Source organism: Octodon degus, unplaced genomic scaffold (genome assembly GCF_000260255.1).
Source record: "Octodon degus isolate 3935 unplaced genomic scaffold, OctDeg1.0 scaffold00005, whole genome shotgun sequence".
NCBI classification, from domain to species: Eukaryota; Metazoa; Chordata; class Mammalia; order Rodentia; family Octodontidae; genus Octodon; species Octodon degus.
Genome location: NW_004524581.1, coordinates 12,373,335 through 12,391,456, shown reverse-complemented (window position 1 = coordinate 12,391,456; position 18,122 = coordinate 12,373,335). Strand labels below are relative to the sequence as shown.

General features: G+C 35.7%; 1 protein-coding gene across 3 annotated transcripts in view; it reads left to right on the top strand.

The window, feature by feature from the left end:
• The window catches only part of P4ha1 (prolyl 4-hydroxylase subunit alpha 1), a 79,439-nt gene that overhangs the window by 33,343 nt on the left and 27,974 nt on the right, over nt 1-18,122 (top strand). For 2 of the 3 annotated variants that reach the window (XR_002821696.1, XM_004623996.2), the window contains exons 6-9: nt 4,626-4,865; nt 7,202-7,398; nt 10,508-10,684; nt 14,045-14,115. Coding sequence is in view for 2 of the 3 variants with exons in the window: in XM_004623996.2 (XP_004624053.1) it covers nt 4,626-4,865; nt 7,202-7,398; nt 10,508-10,684; nt 14,045-14,115 (685 nt within the window). In the remaining variant the exon portion in view is untranslated. Of the gene's footprint in view, nt 1-4,625; nt 4,866-7,201; nt 7,399-10,507; nt 10,685-12,982; nt 13,054-14,044; nt 14,116-18,122 lie in introns of all 3 variants that reach the window. The other variant, XM_004623995.2, reaches the window with a different exon arrangement.

The following is an 18,122-nucleotide window of genomic DNA, read 5'->3' as shown; positions in this document are numbered from 1 at the left end:
AGCAGGAAGCTCTCCACACACTCACCAGACCTGGGCTAGGACTGGGTCTCGCCCAGAGGTCCAGTTTATTCTAGATTCAGTCTCAGTTACATTTGATCTACTTTTAAACCTGCCCAGTGAGTGTTAATAATACTGACGTGAAGGTTGAATATCCTTTATCTGAAATGAATGACTAGAAATCAAGATCAAAAGTGCTTTGGATATGGATTTTTTCAGATTTGGAAAAATTTGCATGCATATTGTGAGATATATTATGAGGATAGGTTCCAAGTCTACAGTCTAAATATTTCAGCCTCGGGAGGCTGAGGCAGAAGGATCACTGTGAATTTAAGACCAACCTGGGCTACAAAGTGAGTTTGAGGCCAGCGTTAAATGCATAGCAAAACTCTATCTCAAAAAGACAAAAAAAAAAGTCTAAATATGACATTTTATGTTTTATATATATCTTTACATATAACCATAAAGGTAAATTTTTATAACATTTTTAGTACAATTGCACTTAGTGAGTTGTTTTTTGTTTTTGTTTTTGTTTTTTTACATTTATTGTGTGTGTGTGTGTGTGTGTGTATGTGTGTGGCCAGCTCAGCCCACCAGGGGGCGTGGCTGGCTGGCATGTGGTGCTGGGGGTTTGAACCGCGGTCCCTGTGCTTTGCCAAGCTTGTTCCAAGTAGGTGCTTTAGACCACTGAGCCATCTCTCCAGCCCCACTTAGTGAGTTTTTGTATGAGGTTAAGTATTGAATTTTCCACTTACTGAATTTTGTCAGTGCTTAAAAAGTTTTGGAGCATTTCTGATTTTATGTTGGAAATGCTCAACTTATCCTTAGGATTTCTGGAAGTCACCTCACCCCTTCATTGAATTCTTCTGAGTACTCTATAGTGCATTGTTAATCAGCCTCATATTACAATAATGAAATACCTGAAACAATTAAAGAGAAAAGATTTATTATGGCTCATGTTTTTAGAAGTTCCAGTCCAAGGTGGATTCACAGCTTTGGGTTTCTGGTGAGGGTGCTAGATGGCAACAGCGAGGAACACAAGGCAGTGTGAATTGCTCACCTGATAAGCCAGGAAGCAAGGAGGAAGAGGAAGGGCCTGAAATCCCACAGTCCATTTCCAGGGTGCACTCACAGTGAATTAAGTCTTCCTATCAGGCCCCACCTCCTAGAGGTTTCACAGTCTCCCAGTTAGTGTCATTCTGGGGACTAAGGCTTTAATAACACTGACCCTTTAGGAGCAATCAACATCCGAACTGTAGCAGGTATTCTTCATTTTTTCTTTTCCTTTTTTTTGGAACCGGGGATTGAACTCAGGCCCTTGCGTTTGCCAGGCAAGCACTTATTCTACTGAGCTATCTCCCTGGCCCCTCATATTTTTTGTTTTTGTATTTCTTTAAATATTTTAACCAAGGGCCTGCCTGATAGCTCAGTGAACTAAAGCACCTGCTTAGGCAGAGTGCAGCAGCAAGGGATCGATTCCACACGTGTGCTGTGCTAGCCCTGCCCCCGGAGAGTGCTGAGATGGCCATTGAGACAGGAGACTCACTATGAGTCCGATTTATGTAGTGAGACCCTGAACAACCCATAGACCCTGCCCTCAGTACAGAAAAAAAAGAAAGAAAAAAATATATTAACCCATTATTTTGTCCTCTTAATCTGTTAACTTCAGTATCTGAAGAAGTAAAGGGATATCTAGTTTATGATAATTTTGTTGTTTTGATAATTTCTGCTAAGGTTGTTCATAGTAGCTTATTTTGTCACATGCTTTGCAGTTTTGGATTGTGTGTGCTCTTTTAGTGGGTATCATCTAAGGAAAAATTGCAAAGCTTGGGAAAAGGGCATGTTTTCCGAAGTATAAATGTTGTTTATGAGATAACTCAGTTGAGTAAGTGCTTGCCTGGCAAATTCAAGGTCCTGAGTTTGATCCCTGGTACAAAAAATAAAATAAAAAATAAAATAAAATAAAATAAATGTTGTTTATGCTAGATGTCCCATAATTTCTTGGTTTTAGCTTCCCAGACCATTGTGACAATGTAAACTTGAAATTAAAACTTCCCTGAGGATATGCCTATAGAATTGACCCTGAAAAATATAAATCTTTTGGCAGTTTCTCTTGTCAGCTGACAAATTTTAAAAGCTCTTTATTTCATTCAGAGTGTAATTTTTCCAAAGTTTTGCTTTATATTGAGTTCCCAGGCCCAGTTGTTACTTGCTTACTAGGTGTCATACATTAGCTGCTTTTTTCTCATAACATCTGATCCTGAAATAATTCTCTACCTAGCATCATACAACCTGAAAACAATATGAAATACTCAGGCCTTTAAAGTCTCCAACTAACTAAACTGACTTATTCTTATGAAGATGGACTTTGGGTTCAGTGGTAGAGTTCCAACCCAGCATGTGTATGGTCCTGGGCTTAAATTCCTATGCTGCAAAAAACAAACAAAAAACCAAAGCAAGGAATATTATATAGTTATCATTTTGTGAACATCATTCAGTTATGCTTTTTAAAATGTTTTATTCTAAATTCCCTATTTTTTCTTTGTTTTTACCAAACTAATTGTACATTGTGAAAAATTAAAAAGGTTTAAAGATTTAGAAAGCTAGTAATATGTCCATCAAGGCGAAAGTTTAATATTTTGACATATTTCTGATTAGATTGTTCTGGCTTTTTTATAATGCTTAAAATTCTCCTATTAAAAATATTCCATGATGTTGGCATAGTACTTACATATTTCTGTGCTTGTAGCTTATTACATTGTTAGCTGTTGTATTTGGTTCTTTTGAGAAAGTCTTTTCCTTGAGAATGTTCTCTCAAATCCCTAATGCTAATTTTTTTTTTTTTTTTTTGTGGTACCGGGCCTTGAACTCAGGATCCTATGCTTGCCAGGCAAGCGCTTATTCTACTGAGCTATCATCCCAGCCCCCAAATGCTGATTCTTAAATATTTAAAAATAGTGTCATTTTTTATTTTTTATTTTTATGTATTTAAACAGTGTCTATAGGGTCTCACTATGTAGATCAGACTCGTAATGATAGTCCTGTGTTCAGCCTCCAAAGTGCTACAATTACAGGCGTGTGCCACCACGCCCAGTCTCAATGTGCCCTGGGGATGGACCGGCCTAGCACGCCTGGGACTGAACACTGTGCTCTGCCTAAGCAGGTGTTTAGTCCATTGAGCTATCTGGCCAGCCCTAGTGTTAAGTTTTGGGTATGAATTTATTCTTGTCTCATCTGACTGAATTTTTCAAGTGCAGTTACTTGTTTACATTGATACCCCTCTCAGTATCACGTTTTCCCATTTCCTCAAAATATTAGGTATAGAGTTCCTATAGAACACAGCAATTTCATTCACTGCATTCTCTCTCTGCCTTTGTGTCTCCCTCCCTCTCATATATATATATGAGAAATGAAATGTCTTAAAAACTTGTATACAGATATTCATGGTAGCATCATTCATAAAAGCCCAAAAAGTGAAAACAGTGCAGATGTCCATAAGCTAACAAACGGTTTTTATTTCCATGGGGTGGACTATTAGTCATCAGTGAAAAGTGTTTTATGACATGATGAGCCTTGGAAACATAGTGAGATAAATTGATAAGTCACAAAAGACCACATACTGCATGATTCCACTTATATAAAATGTCAAAAATAGGAACTGTAAATCTTTAGAGATAGAAAGTAGATTAGTGGTTGTTTAGGGCTGGGGTTGGGGAAGTAATAGGTTGTAACTGCTGATGGTGACAAGATTTCCTTTGGAGGTGATGAAAATGTTCTAAAGTTAGATCATGGTGATTGTTGCATACATCTATGAATATACTAAGAACTAATATATTTAAATATATTACTAGTGACCTTTAGATGGGTGAATGAACTCTAATATTTAAATTTTTATAGTTTAAAAAGAAAGGAAATAAGTTGACAGGTTTCCCTTTTTTTCTGTACATTCATCCCTTCCCTAGATTGTTGATTAGAAGATAGATAATATCTCCTATGGTGATTCCTGCTGTGTTAGAGAATAGCATATTATAGTGTTACTTGTGTTTCATTTTGGTTCAGTGTCTGATAATCTAAACCATGGGTTTTTCAGGTGCAATGTCACCTAATGTCAGCTGTGTGATTCTTGGTCATGCTACTTTACCTTTGTCTTAGTTATTCTTCTCTCATTGCTGGGACAAAATACCTGATACCCATAATGAAGGAAGGAAAGGTTTATTTAGCTCCCAGTTACTGGAGGTTTCAGTCCATACTCAGCTGGCTCCAAGGCAGAGTGGCACAGGGCAGAGAGCATCCTTTCATGGCAGCGGCAAAGGGCAAGAGCAAAGGGAGAGGCAGCTATGGCAGCTAGCAAGCCTCGCTCCACTCCTTACCTTGTAGTGTAAATTTTCCACCCCAGGTCCAGGGTGTAGTACTCACATGTGCAATAATCAATCACAAACTCTAAAAGCCGCTCTATGACTGTATGGAGCTTTGAAAGGGACAACTAGACACAAACCATAATAACACTGATGATTGACTGTTGGAAAGTTCACCTAAAAGTGAAACAGCATGCAGAAAGCTAGATAGACCTAAGTAAATACATAGTAGTATGAAGATTTTGAAAAGTTCTTTGCATTTTGTTTTCATAGGAGTGAAACACAAATCATTCCTTACGGCTGAGGACTGCTTTGAGTTGGGCAAAGTGGCCTACACAGAAGCAGACTATTACCACACCGAACTCTGGATGGGACAGGCCCTCAGGCAGCTGGATGAGGGCGAGGTGGCCACAGTGGACAAGGTCTCTGTGCTAGATTATCTGAGCTATGCTGTATACCAGCAGGGAGACCTGGATAAGGCCCTTGTGCTCACAAAGAAGCTTCTTGAACTAGGTATGTTATCTGACTTTCATGTAATTTAAGGTTATAATTATTTTGGGGATATATGTTATCTGTGTTTTTATCTGTCCATCCATCCATCCACCCACCCATCCATCCATATACCTTCAATATTTTTAATTGTTAGAAATCAAGAGCCTTATCAGTCAAACACACTTTATCTTCTCACTGCCTAATCTCAAATAATAACTGATTTTTCTCACGTGGTTAGTACTGCCATAGTGGCTATGTTCCTCTACTCTGTATTCTGGAACTTCCAGATTGAATCTAACCTAGCTAACTTGGTCAAAAATGTTTCTGAATTAATTGTTAAAACCACTTTCTTCTGAAGAGTATTATTGGTGTATTGCATTTTATATTCAAATGTTAGAAAAATGTATCTTGAGAGCATTTCACCACTTGTGCTTTGAACAGAGATGTAGAATTTCTCTAAGTATGGGCCAAGCACTACATATATCAGATTACTTGACTACTTGTTAGAAATGAAAATTCCTTGATTTCTTCTAAATCATAATCTTTGGAGATGGAGACAAGAATTTGTATAATAATACAGTGAATAAAAAAATTTTTAGGGGCCGGGAGATGGCTTAGTGGAATAAGCACTTCCCTGGCAAGTGCAAGGGCCTGAGTTCAATCCCTGGTTCTGAAAAAAAAAAAAAAAAAAAATTAAAGTATTTAGCTTACCAGATAGCTCAGCAGATTAAAGTGCCTGGTTAGGCAGACACAGGGGTCAGAAGTTCAATCCCCAGCCTTCCGTGCCGGCCCCACCCCTGGGGTGCACCGAGACAGCGATTAAGACTAGGTATGGTGCCACATGCCTGTAGTCTCAGTACTTGTGAAGCTGAAAACAGGAGAATCACTACAAGTCCAAGCTGTGTAGTGAGACCCTGTGGACCCTTCACTAAAAAAAAAAAATAATAATTTATATAATAAGTTCAGCTGGTCTTTATTACATAATGAAGCCTTAAAATTTTTGAACTTACTTTACAAACAATAGGCATTATGTCAGAAGAATGAAACAACTCAAAAGGACTGATCATGTGCAAGCGAACTTTAATAAATAGTTTATTTTCTAGTTGGGTGAATCAACAAATTAAAAGATATTAATTCAAATAACTTTTTTCCTTTTAGTATTTTCAAGTAAATTTTCTTCCTGATTTAAAACATACTTTGTACGCATTGTAGGAAACTTATTAAAACAAAAAGATACAGAATAGTCATCCATAATCAAATTACCCAAAGACATACAAATTTTTGTTTTATTGTAGTACACATTTCTCTTACCTACACAGTTTTTCCTTTTACAAAATTAAGTTTTTATTGTATATCACAATACATACTATGAGCAATATCCAAAGGACAAGAAATATTTCATAATCTCAAGTTACATTTCCCAAACACTTTGATTAATGTCACAAGTGAAGTCTCTACTATGATTTTTTTTTTCAATTTTTATCTCTGTGTTTGGTTGTTTGGATTTTTTTTTTTTCCTCAGCTGGATGATGTAGCTAAAAAAGATCACTAGTAATTCTGAGTTGGTCAGTGGATTCTGGTTTATTTGAGAATTACATCTTTAGGTTTTTGTTTTTTACTTAGAAATTTGGGGCTGAAATCCATTCAAATATGTTCTGCATTTATAATGTGTCTGTAACTGAAAGTTGCTTTTGGAAGTCCTATGCTCTGTTTTTACTATGGTGATTATCATTCTTAGAAAAATATTTCCATTGCTTAAAAGATGTAGGCTAAATAAGATATCTTTAAAAATGTATTTGGTACAAGGTCTCACTACGCAGCTTTGGACTCATAGTGATCCTCCTGTTTTCAGCCTCCCCAGCACTGGGATCATAGGCGTGCAACACTATGCCCAGTCTCGGTGGCTGGCTCAGCACGCCTGGGGTGGGGCTGATGTGCCATGTGATGCTAATGATTGAACCCCAGTCCCTGCGCTTACCTAAGCAGGCACTTAGTCTGCTGAGCTATCTTGCTGGCCTGATAAATGAGATTTTAAGACTCATTTCACATAAAATTTCACATAGTTCCTCTGGTTGATTAGTAAGTTCTTAAAGTAGAAGCAATAGTTGCAACCTTGAAATAAAAGGCTGCTTCCATCTCTAGAACTGTGTTTACATAGACCTACTATATGTTCGGACTTACTTGGGCTAGTACTATTTTACATCCATTTTTTTACAATAATAATTTGTCTTAGTGGCCCTTTTTAATCTTAAAAAGCATCCTGGTTTGGAGGACAAATCATACGGTTTCCTATATACTCAAGAGGCTTGAACAGTTGCATACTTACCCATGGACATACTTTATTTCTCTTCAAATAGATCCTGAACATCAGAGAGCTAATGGTAACTTAAAATATTTTGAGTATATAATGGCTAAAGAAAAAGATGCAAATAAGTCTGCTTCAGGTGACCAGTCTGATCAGGAAAGCACATCAAGGAGAAAAGGGATTGCTGTGGATTACCTGCCAGAGAGACAGAAGTACGAAATGCTGTGCCGTGGGGAGGGTATCAAAATGGTAAAGTGGAAAAGTCAATTGTGTGTGTGTGCATGAGTGTGTATGTATGTGTTTTGTATGTAGTTGTACAGAGGATTATATTTTTTATATTTAAGCCTATATGAGAAAATTCATGATTTCATTAAATATTATATTCATTTTAGCTTGGTGTCACTGTCACAGTCAGTGTGCTCCAGTTAATAATTTTGATATAAATTTTGTGAATCATCTACCATTATATGCACTTTTGATAATACTATCCTGTTCACAGATCAAAAGAGGGTTATTTTCTAGGGTGAAGGATCAAGTAAGTTTAAGGAATTGATAATTCTTTTTATGTTAATTCCAAAGGGAGTTTAGTACTGCCTAGGGAGAAATAATATTGGTAATTGATTTTATGAGATGAAAGACTCATTTATACAGTAATCTCTTCTGATCTTGCTGATTCAGTGTTTAAAAGATTCCTTAGTGAAATATTTAAAAAATACTCAGCATGTAAATGTTCAACAGATTTGAACTTTAACATTTATTCTTTAAAAGATCCAAATATATCTGTAAACATCCCTTTGTGTATTATATAGTTTATATGTATATAATTATAATTGAGAATGCCACCTCTTTAAAATATTAGTAGATCTTAAATCCAAACTCAGATTGTTCCAAGTCTAAGGAACATTTATTAAACAAAGCTGATCACAGGTTTTGGTTTAGCTTTGAGATGTCTCAGAGCCTTTTTATGATAATGTGCATTACTGTGGATACATACACAACCAAAACTGACCATGGAGCCGTCTTTGTGTTTTTGTGGTACTGAGGATCAAATGCAAGACCTTTTGCATGCTAGGCAAATGCTTAACTGCTGAGCTGCATCTCCAGCCCATGAAACCTTTTTTAAAGTCTGTGATGTGGTACTAGTGTCCAAACAGGTTGTTTTTGTTTTTGTTTTGTTTTTTTTTTTTTTTTCACTGACAGCAAACTCAAGCTGAGCTTTATAGTTTGGTAGTGATGACTCTTGAACCTGAGCACAAATAGCAAACACATATATGTCTTGCTTGACACTCTTGATAGCTAGGTTTATGGACTCTTAGCAGAAAATGATTGTTTTTGTCTTGAGAGTTAATGAGTAAATTCAAGGATAATAACACTTTGTTAGACTCATGAAACTTTCTTTTACATTTTATTTCTAAATACTTACTGTGTACCAGTTAGCTTTATGTTGCTGTGACAAAATACCTGACATAAACAGCTGAAAAGGAGGAAAGATTTTTTTTTTTTTTTTTTTGGTGGAACTGGGGATTGAACTCAGACCCTTGCGCTTGCCAGGGAAGTGCTTATTCCACTGAGCCATCTCTCCGGCCCCCAGAAAGATATATTTTGATTCACACTTTTGAAGGTCTCAGTGCATGGTGGTTTCCCCTCCATTGCTTAGGTCTGTGGTGAAGCAGAGCATCGTGGCAGGGGTGGGGAGCAGCGGATGGGGAGCAGACCTGTGCACCTTGTGAGAAGCACGGCAGATACTCCAGTGTCCCCTCCAAGGGCAGGCCTGTGGCCTTCTGTGCAGCTCACTCAGCTCACTCCCTGAAGAACACCACAGACTGAGAACAAAGCCTGTAACACACAAGCCTTTTGGGTGGCATTTTAAAACTAAACCAGATGTATATCTTTTAAACATAAGGATTCAAGTTGGGTGTGGTAATGCTCCCCTATGATCCCAGCACTCTCAACGTTCAGGCAAGAGAATTGTTTTGACTGGGTTACATAGTGGGTTCAAAGCCAACCCCAACTCAAAATCATAAATAAATAAATAATAAATAAATGACTCAAAATAATTACAAGGCCATTATCACATCTAAAAAATTTTACAGTAGTCCATACTATTAAAGAATAGTTACTATTCAAATTTCTAGGGTGAACGGATTCTTAAAAATTGACTTTATTAACTTTTAAAGAAGAACAGAACTATAAGGACAAAACAGGGTCCTGCTAGTTTATCAGTTTGTTGTGGTACATGTCAGCTCTGCCCACAATCAAAAGTGGCATCTTTCTGTTCAAGTGGTTCAATCCGTTTCATCATTGTATAAAAGACTTGTTTGATATAGAATCTTGGGTTTGAGTCCAGGTAAAGTGAATGGAGAATAAATGTGAATGAATCTTTTATTATACCACTTAATAATTTAATTATATTCCTGCTTTGTACATGACATACTTAATCAAGGGAAGAATACCAGGGTTGGTGATGGAGGTCAGCGGTAGAATTCTCACTGAGCATGTGCAAGGCCCTGGATTTGTTCCCAGCAAAGAGAAGCATCCGCAGTGAACTGACATATTTATAAGGCAGATAATTGAAGGGAATGTTTATTTGCTTAGTTGACTGCTCTACAATATTTTTATCTACCTCCTATTAAAACAATGTGGCTTCTGTAATAACTTTTCACTCTCACCTTTGCTGTTACTCTTTCCTTTTTTGCCACAAGCATTTAACTATAACATTTTAGGGAAACCTGGTTTTTGGTGTCCCCTCCCCCTTCTAGAAACTCTCATTTTTCCACTTGCTTCTCAGTTACTTTTTGAAGTTTGGAACAGTGCTTGTCATTCCTCTCATATTTCCACAAACCCCTCATTGTTTCTTTCCTGTTTCCAGATGAGTGAAGACTTAAAAGAGAAACCTTTTTCTCCTTCAGACTCTCCCTCAGAGAATAATCATTAATAAAATCTTTTAAATCCCAAAAACTCTACTTGATACAAAATATTTGCAGAGTACTGCTTCTTGTTTATTCTTCCAGAGATACTGTGGGTGTATGCAGACATGGTTATTTTGTGTTTGTATAGGAATAGATATTAAAAATGTTATTATTCTTAGCCAGATGTGATGGTGCACACTTATAATTCTAGAACTCTGAGAGGCTGAGGCAGGAAGATCCTAAGTTTGGCCTCAGCCTGGGCAATTTAAATTAAAAAAAAACAACAAACACACACTAAAGGGGCTGAAGCTGTCCTGAGCACGAAGCCCCACTGATTTAGTCCCCCATACTGCAAACACATAAACATATGTGTATATGTATATATGTATATACTGTATGTGTGAATATATGTATATGTTCATATAATTTATCATTTTCTTAATGTTTAGACTCCTCGAAGACAAAAAAAGCTGTTTTGCCGCTACCATGATGGAAACCGGAATCCTAAATTTATTCTGGCTCCAGCCAAACAGGAGGATGAGTGGGACAAGCCTCGTATTATTCGCTTCCATGATATTATTTCTGATGCAGAAATTGAAATTGTCAAAGACCTAGCAAAACCAAGAGTAAGTTATTTTTTTCTCCTCAATTTCCTGTGTACTTCGTATCAGCTTTTCATCTATGAGATGACAAAGAAGACAACTGATATGGCAGTGACTGCACAGATAGTTTGTGATACTGCTGCTGTTTTAGGTATGGCTGGTTTTTTTTTTTTTGGTTTTGTTTTATTTTGTTTTTAGTTTGTTGTTGCCACAAATAGCATATCCTAAAATTGGGCATTAAACACTGAATTATGAAAATCATAGCTGAGATTTTTATTTACAATTCACAAAAATTTTCACTGTTTTACTGAATGACTTTTCTGTTATTATTTTGTCACCTTAATCTCAGAGGCCATGCTAAGCTCAACTTTTTCTTTCCTTTTTTTTGTGGTGCTGGAGATTGAATGTGGGGCTTCTAACATGCTAGGCAAGCACTATCCTTGAGCTACATCCTTAGCTCAACTTTTTTACATCTTCTAAATTTTTATCTGAAAGAATAATTGAAGTATTTTTATTCCTTCTAAGGCACGTTACTATTATAGAAAAATATAATTGGGTGCAAGCATTATGTTAATCTTTAATGGCGACATCACAGTTTTCTGAAAGCTATGTCATTTATCGTACTGAGAAAAATAGTCGAATGTGAGTTAAGCCCAGTCCTATAAACTTTGTGTTTAGCAAAGACATTCTTTTGTGAGAGAATGTAGGTAAAACAACCCTTTCTGACCTTGCTTTTTCCCTCATCATCTTGCTTTTAATAGTTCATTTTATTGATAGTAAAATACAAATCATTGTCACTTTCATAAAGAGATTGTTGAAACAATGCTAAGCTTAGTTTTTCTGTCATTACCCAAGAAAGGGTTAGTAATGTTTTTTCTGTAAAGGTCAAGATAGTAAACTTTTTTTAAGCTTTGTAGACCATATGGTCTGTTGCAACTGCTCAGCTTTGTCATTGTGATGTAAAAGATCCAAAGAAAATATGAAAATGATTGAAAGTGGCTGTATTCCAGTACAACTTTATTTCTAAAAACAGCTGAATTTGGGTTTGCCAACCCTTGTTTTAACAGAAATACTTTAATTATCTAGATATTTACACTGCATAATACATTTTAGTGCTTTTCCGTATTGATATTCTTTATTAAAGAAAGATTATAAATGCAAAAGACTGATCTGATACATGTAGGTGCTGTTCAACTCTAATAAATGTACTACTGAGCAGAATGCTACTTACATCAAAGTCTGTTATTCTTGTTCGAATTTTTATCCTTTATTTGTGGTTAGTAAACCTAGTTTGAGAAATTATTTTGTGAACCGTTCTATTCTGGTAAGCATTCATAAGTTGAAATTTTTTCCAAAGACTGATAAAGTGAGTCTTATACAATACACTTGTGAAGGTTCGCAGCTCGAATGTTTGTAAGCCAGACCCTTTCTGTTTTCATTCAGTTAGTCTGGGTTTGAAGACTTCAGTTTTCAGCAGAGATTCCTCAGTGTAAATTATTTTGTGATCAGTAAATTAAGTGGCCTTAAAATTTCATACTCTTTTGTTAACAAGAGTTTAAAAAATGTTATAAATTACTATCATCACTGTCATGTCTTTCCTGTTGTTTTAACATTGATGAATTTTTTATTTTCCTTCTGCTCAACGCAAGATTATTTTACCATATATATTATTGAGTGGTTCTCTTAAAGAGAGAAGAGATTGACTTCAAAATAATTTTCAATAGTACTAACTTTGTGTATAGTTCTAGCACTAAGAATAATTTTAGTGTAATCTTGGAGATTTTGAAATAGATCATTAATTATGTTACATTCCTGTTGCTATAATTTACAATTCAAATTTTAGAAGTTTCTTTTCATTATCATATCATCTTACTCCTGAAAGAAATTTAAAATTTTCAGTCTTTTGTTTGAATACCCTCTACTCAAGTAACACAAAAATACAATTTTTCTAAAAATGTAAAAACCTTAGCCAGGCATCCTATACTGCCAGCCCTCTGGGAGATGGAGGCAAGAGGATCACAAATTTGAGCCTAGCTTGGAGAATTTAGCAACTTAGTGAGACATTAAAAAAAAAAAAAAAAATTAAGGGGACTTGGGAGTGTAGCTTAGTGCAAAGGCCCCGAATTCAGTCTCCAGTACCAAAACAAAACACAATACTCAGGACCAGCTGGCTTTCATGGCTCAACCCAAGGTGCCTGGAAGAACATGGAGGTATTTCCTCTATTCACCTTCCATGTTAAAACACCAGAATTCTGACTGGTTGGATAAATGTGATTCATGTTTTGTCTTGTAATGCATCTATTTTGATGGTTGGCTTCACAGCTGAGGCGAGCCACCATTTCAAATCCAATAACAGGAGACTTGGAGACGGTACATTACAGAATTAGCAAAAGGTAAGAGATGTGTATGCTGCATATTTTGCCCTCTAATGAGTGTTTTCTGCATCCTACAGGAGTTTTTATTCATTTAGGGGAAATAAGTCATTTTCAGTCTCCAGCTCAAGTCCCCACATTGCCCATGATCAGGCTATCGCATGGATAAACTGCTCTGGGTTTCACAGGCTTTTTCTTGTAACTAGAGGTTCTGTTTGTAATCCTGAACTGATCTGTTATGTTTAGTAAATTGCTAAAATACGCTTTATTTTTTTAAGATCAGGTATCAAGTATCTAAGAAAGAGCCTAGTATTTGTTTTCTTTTTCCCCTTTATGGTCAAAGTGAGAAATAAAAAGCAGCAGCCTGGTTAATCTGAGGAGAGTCTGTGTTTCTGCCTTTCTCACATTTGTAAGGGCTGCAGTGATTCTGGCATTTGTTCATATGTCTTATACAGTATCATTGTCATTGTGGAATAGTCTGTGTTTCTCCTACTGTTGGAGTTTTATTTTTAAAAGCTTGCTGACTCAAAAGTTGGCAGCAGAAAGAATTGTGCTTCTGAATTTAGTCTTCCAAAACTTACTTGTTGAACTTAATTGTGTTTTATTTTGCATATTGAAAAACAGTTTTATCTGTTTTTAAAAAATGAAACAATTCTGACTAATTTTTTTTCCAAAATTTTAAAGAACATTTAACTTCTAGATCTGGGAAAATTCCTGTGAAACCCAGTGCTATATATCATTTACATAAAGTTCCAGATGCTTTTCTTAAAAAAAGTGAAAGGACAATAAATCTACAGCAAAAATCTGTCAACCTATTTTTCTCAACTTTGAAGTGGCTGTTCTGACTGCCACCTTTCTGTAAACATTCTTACTGATTTGAAACCATTACCTGCCATCCAGAGCAGCCTGAATCCTTCCAATCACCTGTGGCTTGGCAAACAAAACAACAAAAGTTCCAAATTGCCTGCTACTAGAGTAAGTCCTTGTCCTTTCTCTTTTTTTTTTTTTGTAGCTGAGCCGAGCTACAGTACATGACCCTGAGACTGGAAAATTGACCACAGCACAATACAGAGTATCTAAGAGGTAAGGTAGAACTTGAGTTGTATTTGAAGAGACTCTAAATTAGGTTTTTAGCTGATACATCACTAAAATAATTTTTAAAAAATAGATTGTGGTGTAACTCAGGTGTATAACTTAGAAAGAACTCACAGAATTGTGTGACATTACAACAGAATTCCTTTTTCATTGACTTATTCATATAAAAGATTTATAAATATGAAAATATAAATATCATTGTAGTAAATTGTTTTATTTTAAACCTAATACCCACAGATAAAACAGCTAATTCACATAAATCTTATTTAGATAATGTGTACTAATAATCATAACATTAAAAGTCCTTTATGGAACCAGTGAGATAGCTCAGTGGACTAAGTGTCTGCTTAGACAAGCGCAGGGACCGGGGTTTGATCCCCAGCACCACATGCTTTGCTGGCCCCATCCCCTGGCACACTGTGCCAGCCACCGAAACTGGGCATGGTTGCTCATGTCTGTAATCCCAGTGCTGGGGAGGCTGAAAACAGGAGGATCACTACAAGTCCAAGCTGCGTAGTGAAACCCTGTACAAAATACATTTAAAAAAAAAAAAAAAAGTCATGATACAGAAAAGTGTTGGGTTTTTGTTTTGTTTTGTTTTTGTGGTGGTACTGGGGATTGAACTCAGGACCTTGTGCTTGTCAGGCAGGAGCTTATACCACTGAGCTATCTCCCTGACCCCAGAAAAGTATATTTTCTTGTCCATTATATAGATATTTTTATTTTAAATATAAGCATAAATATAACGTGATGAATAGAAGACTTTCAGGTATAAGTTATATCACTTTTTTCTTTAATTACATTTATTGGTACAATTTAGATATAAATAATGATCACATCATAGGGAATTTACCTGTACATGATATATCTTGATGTCTCTTTTTCCCCCATTCTGTTCTCCTCCCTTCAATCCCCTTCCCCTCCTTATTTACAAAAAAAGTATTGCGTTTAGAGGTGGTTTCTCAATCTCAGAACACTGATGCTTTGAATCAGGTCATTCTTTGTTGTTCAGGGCTGTTTGATCTCCGTAGGGTGTTAGGCAGCATCTCTGCCACCTTCAGAAGCTTCAGCATCCTTCCTTCATAGTAATCCTTAAAAATGTTTCTAGACATTGCCTAACATCTCCTGGTAAGCAGATTTCTCTGCATTCACGTCCAGGGGCTCCGCCCTTCCATTTCTGCTAAGAGCCGCTGTTCTAGGATAAGAAAGAAAAGAAAATTTAAGTTCAAGGGAAAAAAAAAGAATGATGTAAAAAAGAATGATGTAAATTTTTCAAATATTAAAATTTATTTCTTATATTTTAAAAGTAGGTTAGATAAATGAAAAATAACTATTTTCTATAAATTACCAGTATTTTCAGTGTGACATTGTAAAATCATTTTAAGCTAGGTTATAAAAACTTCAGTTAACTAGAAAATTATAGAAGAAGTACATAGATTTTAACAAGTACTTGAGATGCTCAAAGAAAAAAGATGGGGGCTTGGGAGATGGCTCAGTAGAATAAGCACTTGAGTTCAAGCCCCGGTTCCGCTAAAAAAAAAAAAAAAAAGAAAGAAAAGAAAAGAAAAAACATGTGTTTTGAGACCTGGTCTCTGTATAATTAAGGCCAGCCTTAAACTTACTGTATAGACCAAGTTGGCCTGGAACTTGAGAACTTCCTGCTTCAGTGTCTGTGGTGCTGAGAGAGAATAAGAGGCACCTGACACCTAGCACAGTTCTCAAAAGTGTGATGATCACTGCTGTAAGCTTAACAAGAGCATTATGATGTCTATACAGAATACTACATAGATTTAGTTTTTCCTTACCCTTTTAGGAGCAGAATCATATGCCCTTGATATATTAACCCAAAACATCACCATCTACATATTCTAATTTCCTGTCTGTGCTGTATATACCCCTTGCCCTCTTGCCACGTTAAGAAAAAGTTTTTTTCTTACCTTCACTGATTTCATTGGCTGAAACCCCTATCAAAAAAAAAAAAAAAAAGTAACAAGAAAAAAGTCTACACATTCAAAGTTTTACCTGACAGAGAGCTTTAAGAAATGAAGAGTGAAAAGATAAAAGAAATCTGTGGGGCCAGGGAGATAGCTCAGTAGAATAAGTGCTTGCTTGGCAAGCGCAGGGTCCTGAGTTCAATCCCCGGTACTGAGATAGATAGATAGATAGATAGATAGATAGATAGATAGATAGATAGATAGATAGATAGTGTTTGGGGCCAGGGAGATAACTCTGTAGAGTAAGTGCAAGGGCCTGAGTTCAATCCCCAGTTCCGCAGGAAAAAAAAAAAAAGAAATCTGTTTTTATACTGTCATTCAAAAGTATGATGAGACAGAGGTTGTGATATAATGGTAATAAACTGAAAGGAATTCAGTAAAGTTTATTTGTTCAGATACTTCTTGATACTTGTGTTTTTGAAGATGAGGCTGTTCCTTTTCTCTAGGAGTAAGAAGGGTACCTCTAAAATGAAAGTCTCATTTTCTATTTCAGAAAGTCATAGAAATTTTTATTATTTATTTATTTATTTATTTTTGATTCCAGTTTTTAAAAAGTGACGTAGCTTTTGACAACACTGCCCTCCACTGGATTGAACAGTAGTTCTCAGACTGAAATAAATAAAATGGACCTAGATCTCGGTTTACTATGTATGTAATTACCCAAGACTGAGCACTGAACGAATTATTGGAGATTTTGCCCTTGGTAACCGGCATTTTAAGCCCTGAACTATCTTCTGTCTTTCCAAAGAAACAACACAAATAACTAATTATAAAGGACAGTGTTCGTGTTCAGATTCCATTATCGGCGTTTTCTTTGGAGGTCTTATATAACAATACTCAAATCTCCAAAATGGTGTTGTGCCTACTTGTGCACAAGCTCCATCTCTCACATATTAGAATATGAAGCATAGGAATGCTTCTTCCTTGGTACAGCATTTCCAGGAAACTTTAAAATCATATGTTGAAAGGATAATAACGATTTTTTTAAACATCTAAATCTGATTGAAAAGGAAAAATTATAAAAATGCTGTAATTGAATGTACATACTTGTTCTCAAGTCCTGTCATTAAGGCCTAAAGGAAGATAGATATATGAGACTATTTTTTATTTTTTTAACTAAAAAATTTTAATTGGTACATTTTAGATATACATAGTAACATTCATCATAAGGAATTTGAACCTACACATAATACATCTTGCATCTTTTTTTCATTTCATTCATTCATTCATTCATTTCCTGTCTTCTAGAGATAGGGTTTTCCTATGCAGTTCAGGCTGGTCTTGAACTTGCAGCAATCCTTTTGCCTCAGCTTTGTCATATTTTCTTTTTAGATAGTTAGATAAGTATTTTTAAACTATACAATCTATCTCTGAAAGAATTTTTCAGTAGACATAAATTCTGATAGAAAAATAAAAACAGTAAGATTTAAAGCTTTATATGTCTATAGTCTAGTAAAGCCCATGGACTTGAAATACTTGATAGTAATGGTTTCATCAAAAGAAGGAAGGAAGTGAGTTTAAGTATTCAACGTTCTTGAATTGACTGAAAGAGGACAAAAATATTGCTTAATATTAAATTCTGAAAAGGATATCTATATAATTGTTTAACCATTAAAATAAAAAGGAAGGAACTTCAAAGCTAATAGGGTAAGGAAAAAAATAAAAATAAAAATAAAAATAAATAGGGTAAGAAAGACTAAAATCCAAGAAAAACTATCCCAAGAAGGCAGAATAAAAGAAAAAACAGAATACAGAAAACTTTCTCTCCCTTTCTTACATGTCTTTCAACACTATGCTTTATATTACATTTCTATTTGCTGATATTTCTCATATTAGATACAATATCTGTATTCTTCCAGTGTCTGGAACATAGAAGAAATACATTCATTCACCAAAAAATAGTAACTGAATGCCCACTGAAATAGATCCAGTGGGGCACCAAAGTAGAAAGGTTATGGCTGGCAAGATTAAAGACTCACAATGTATAAACTTCTTAGGGCC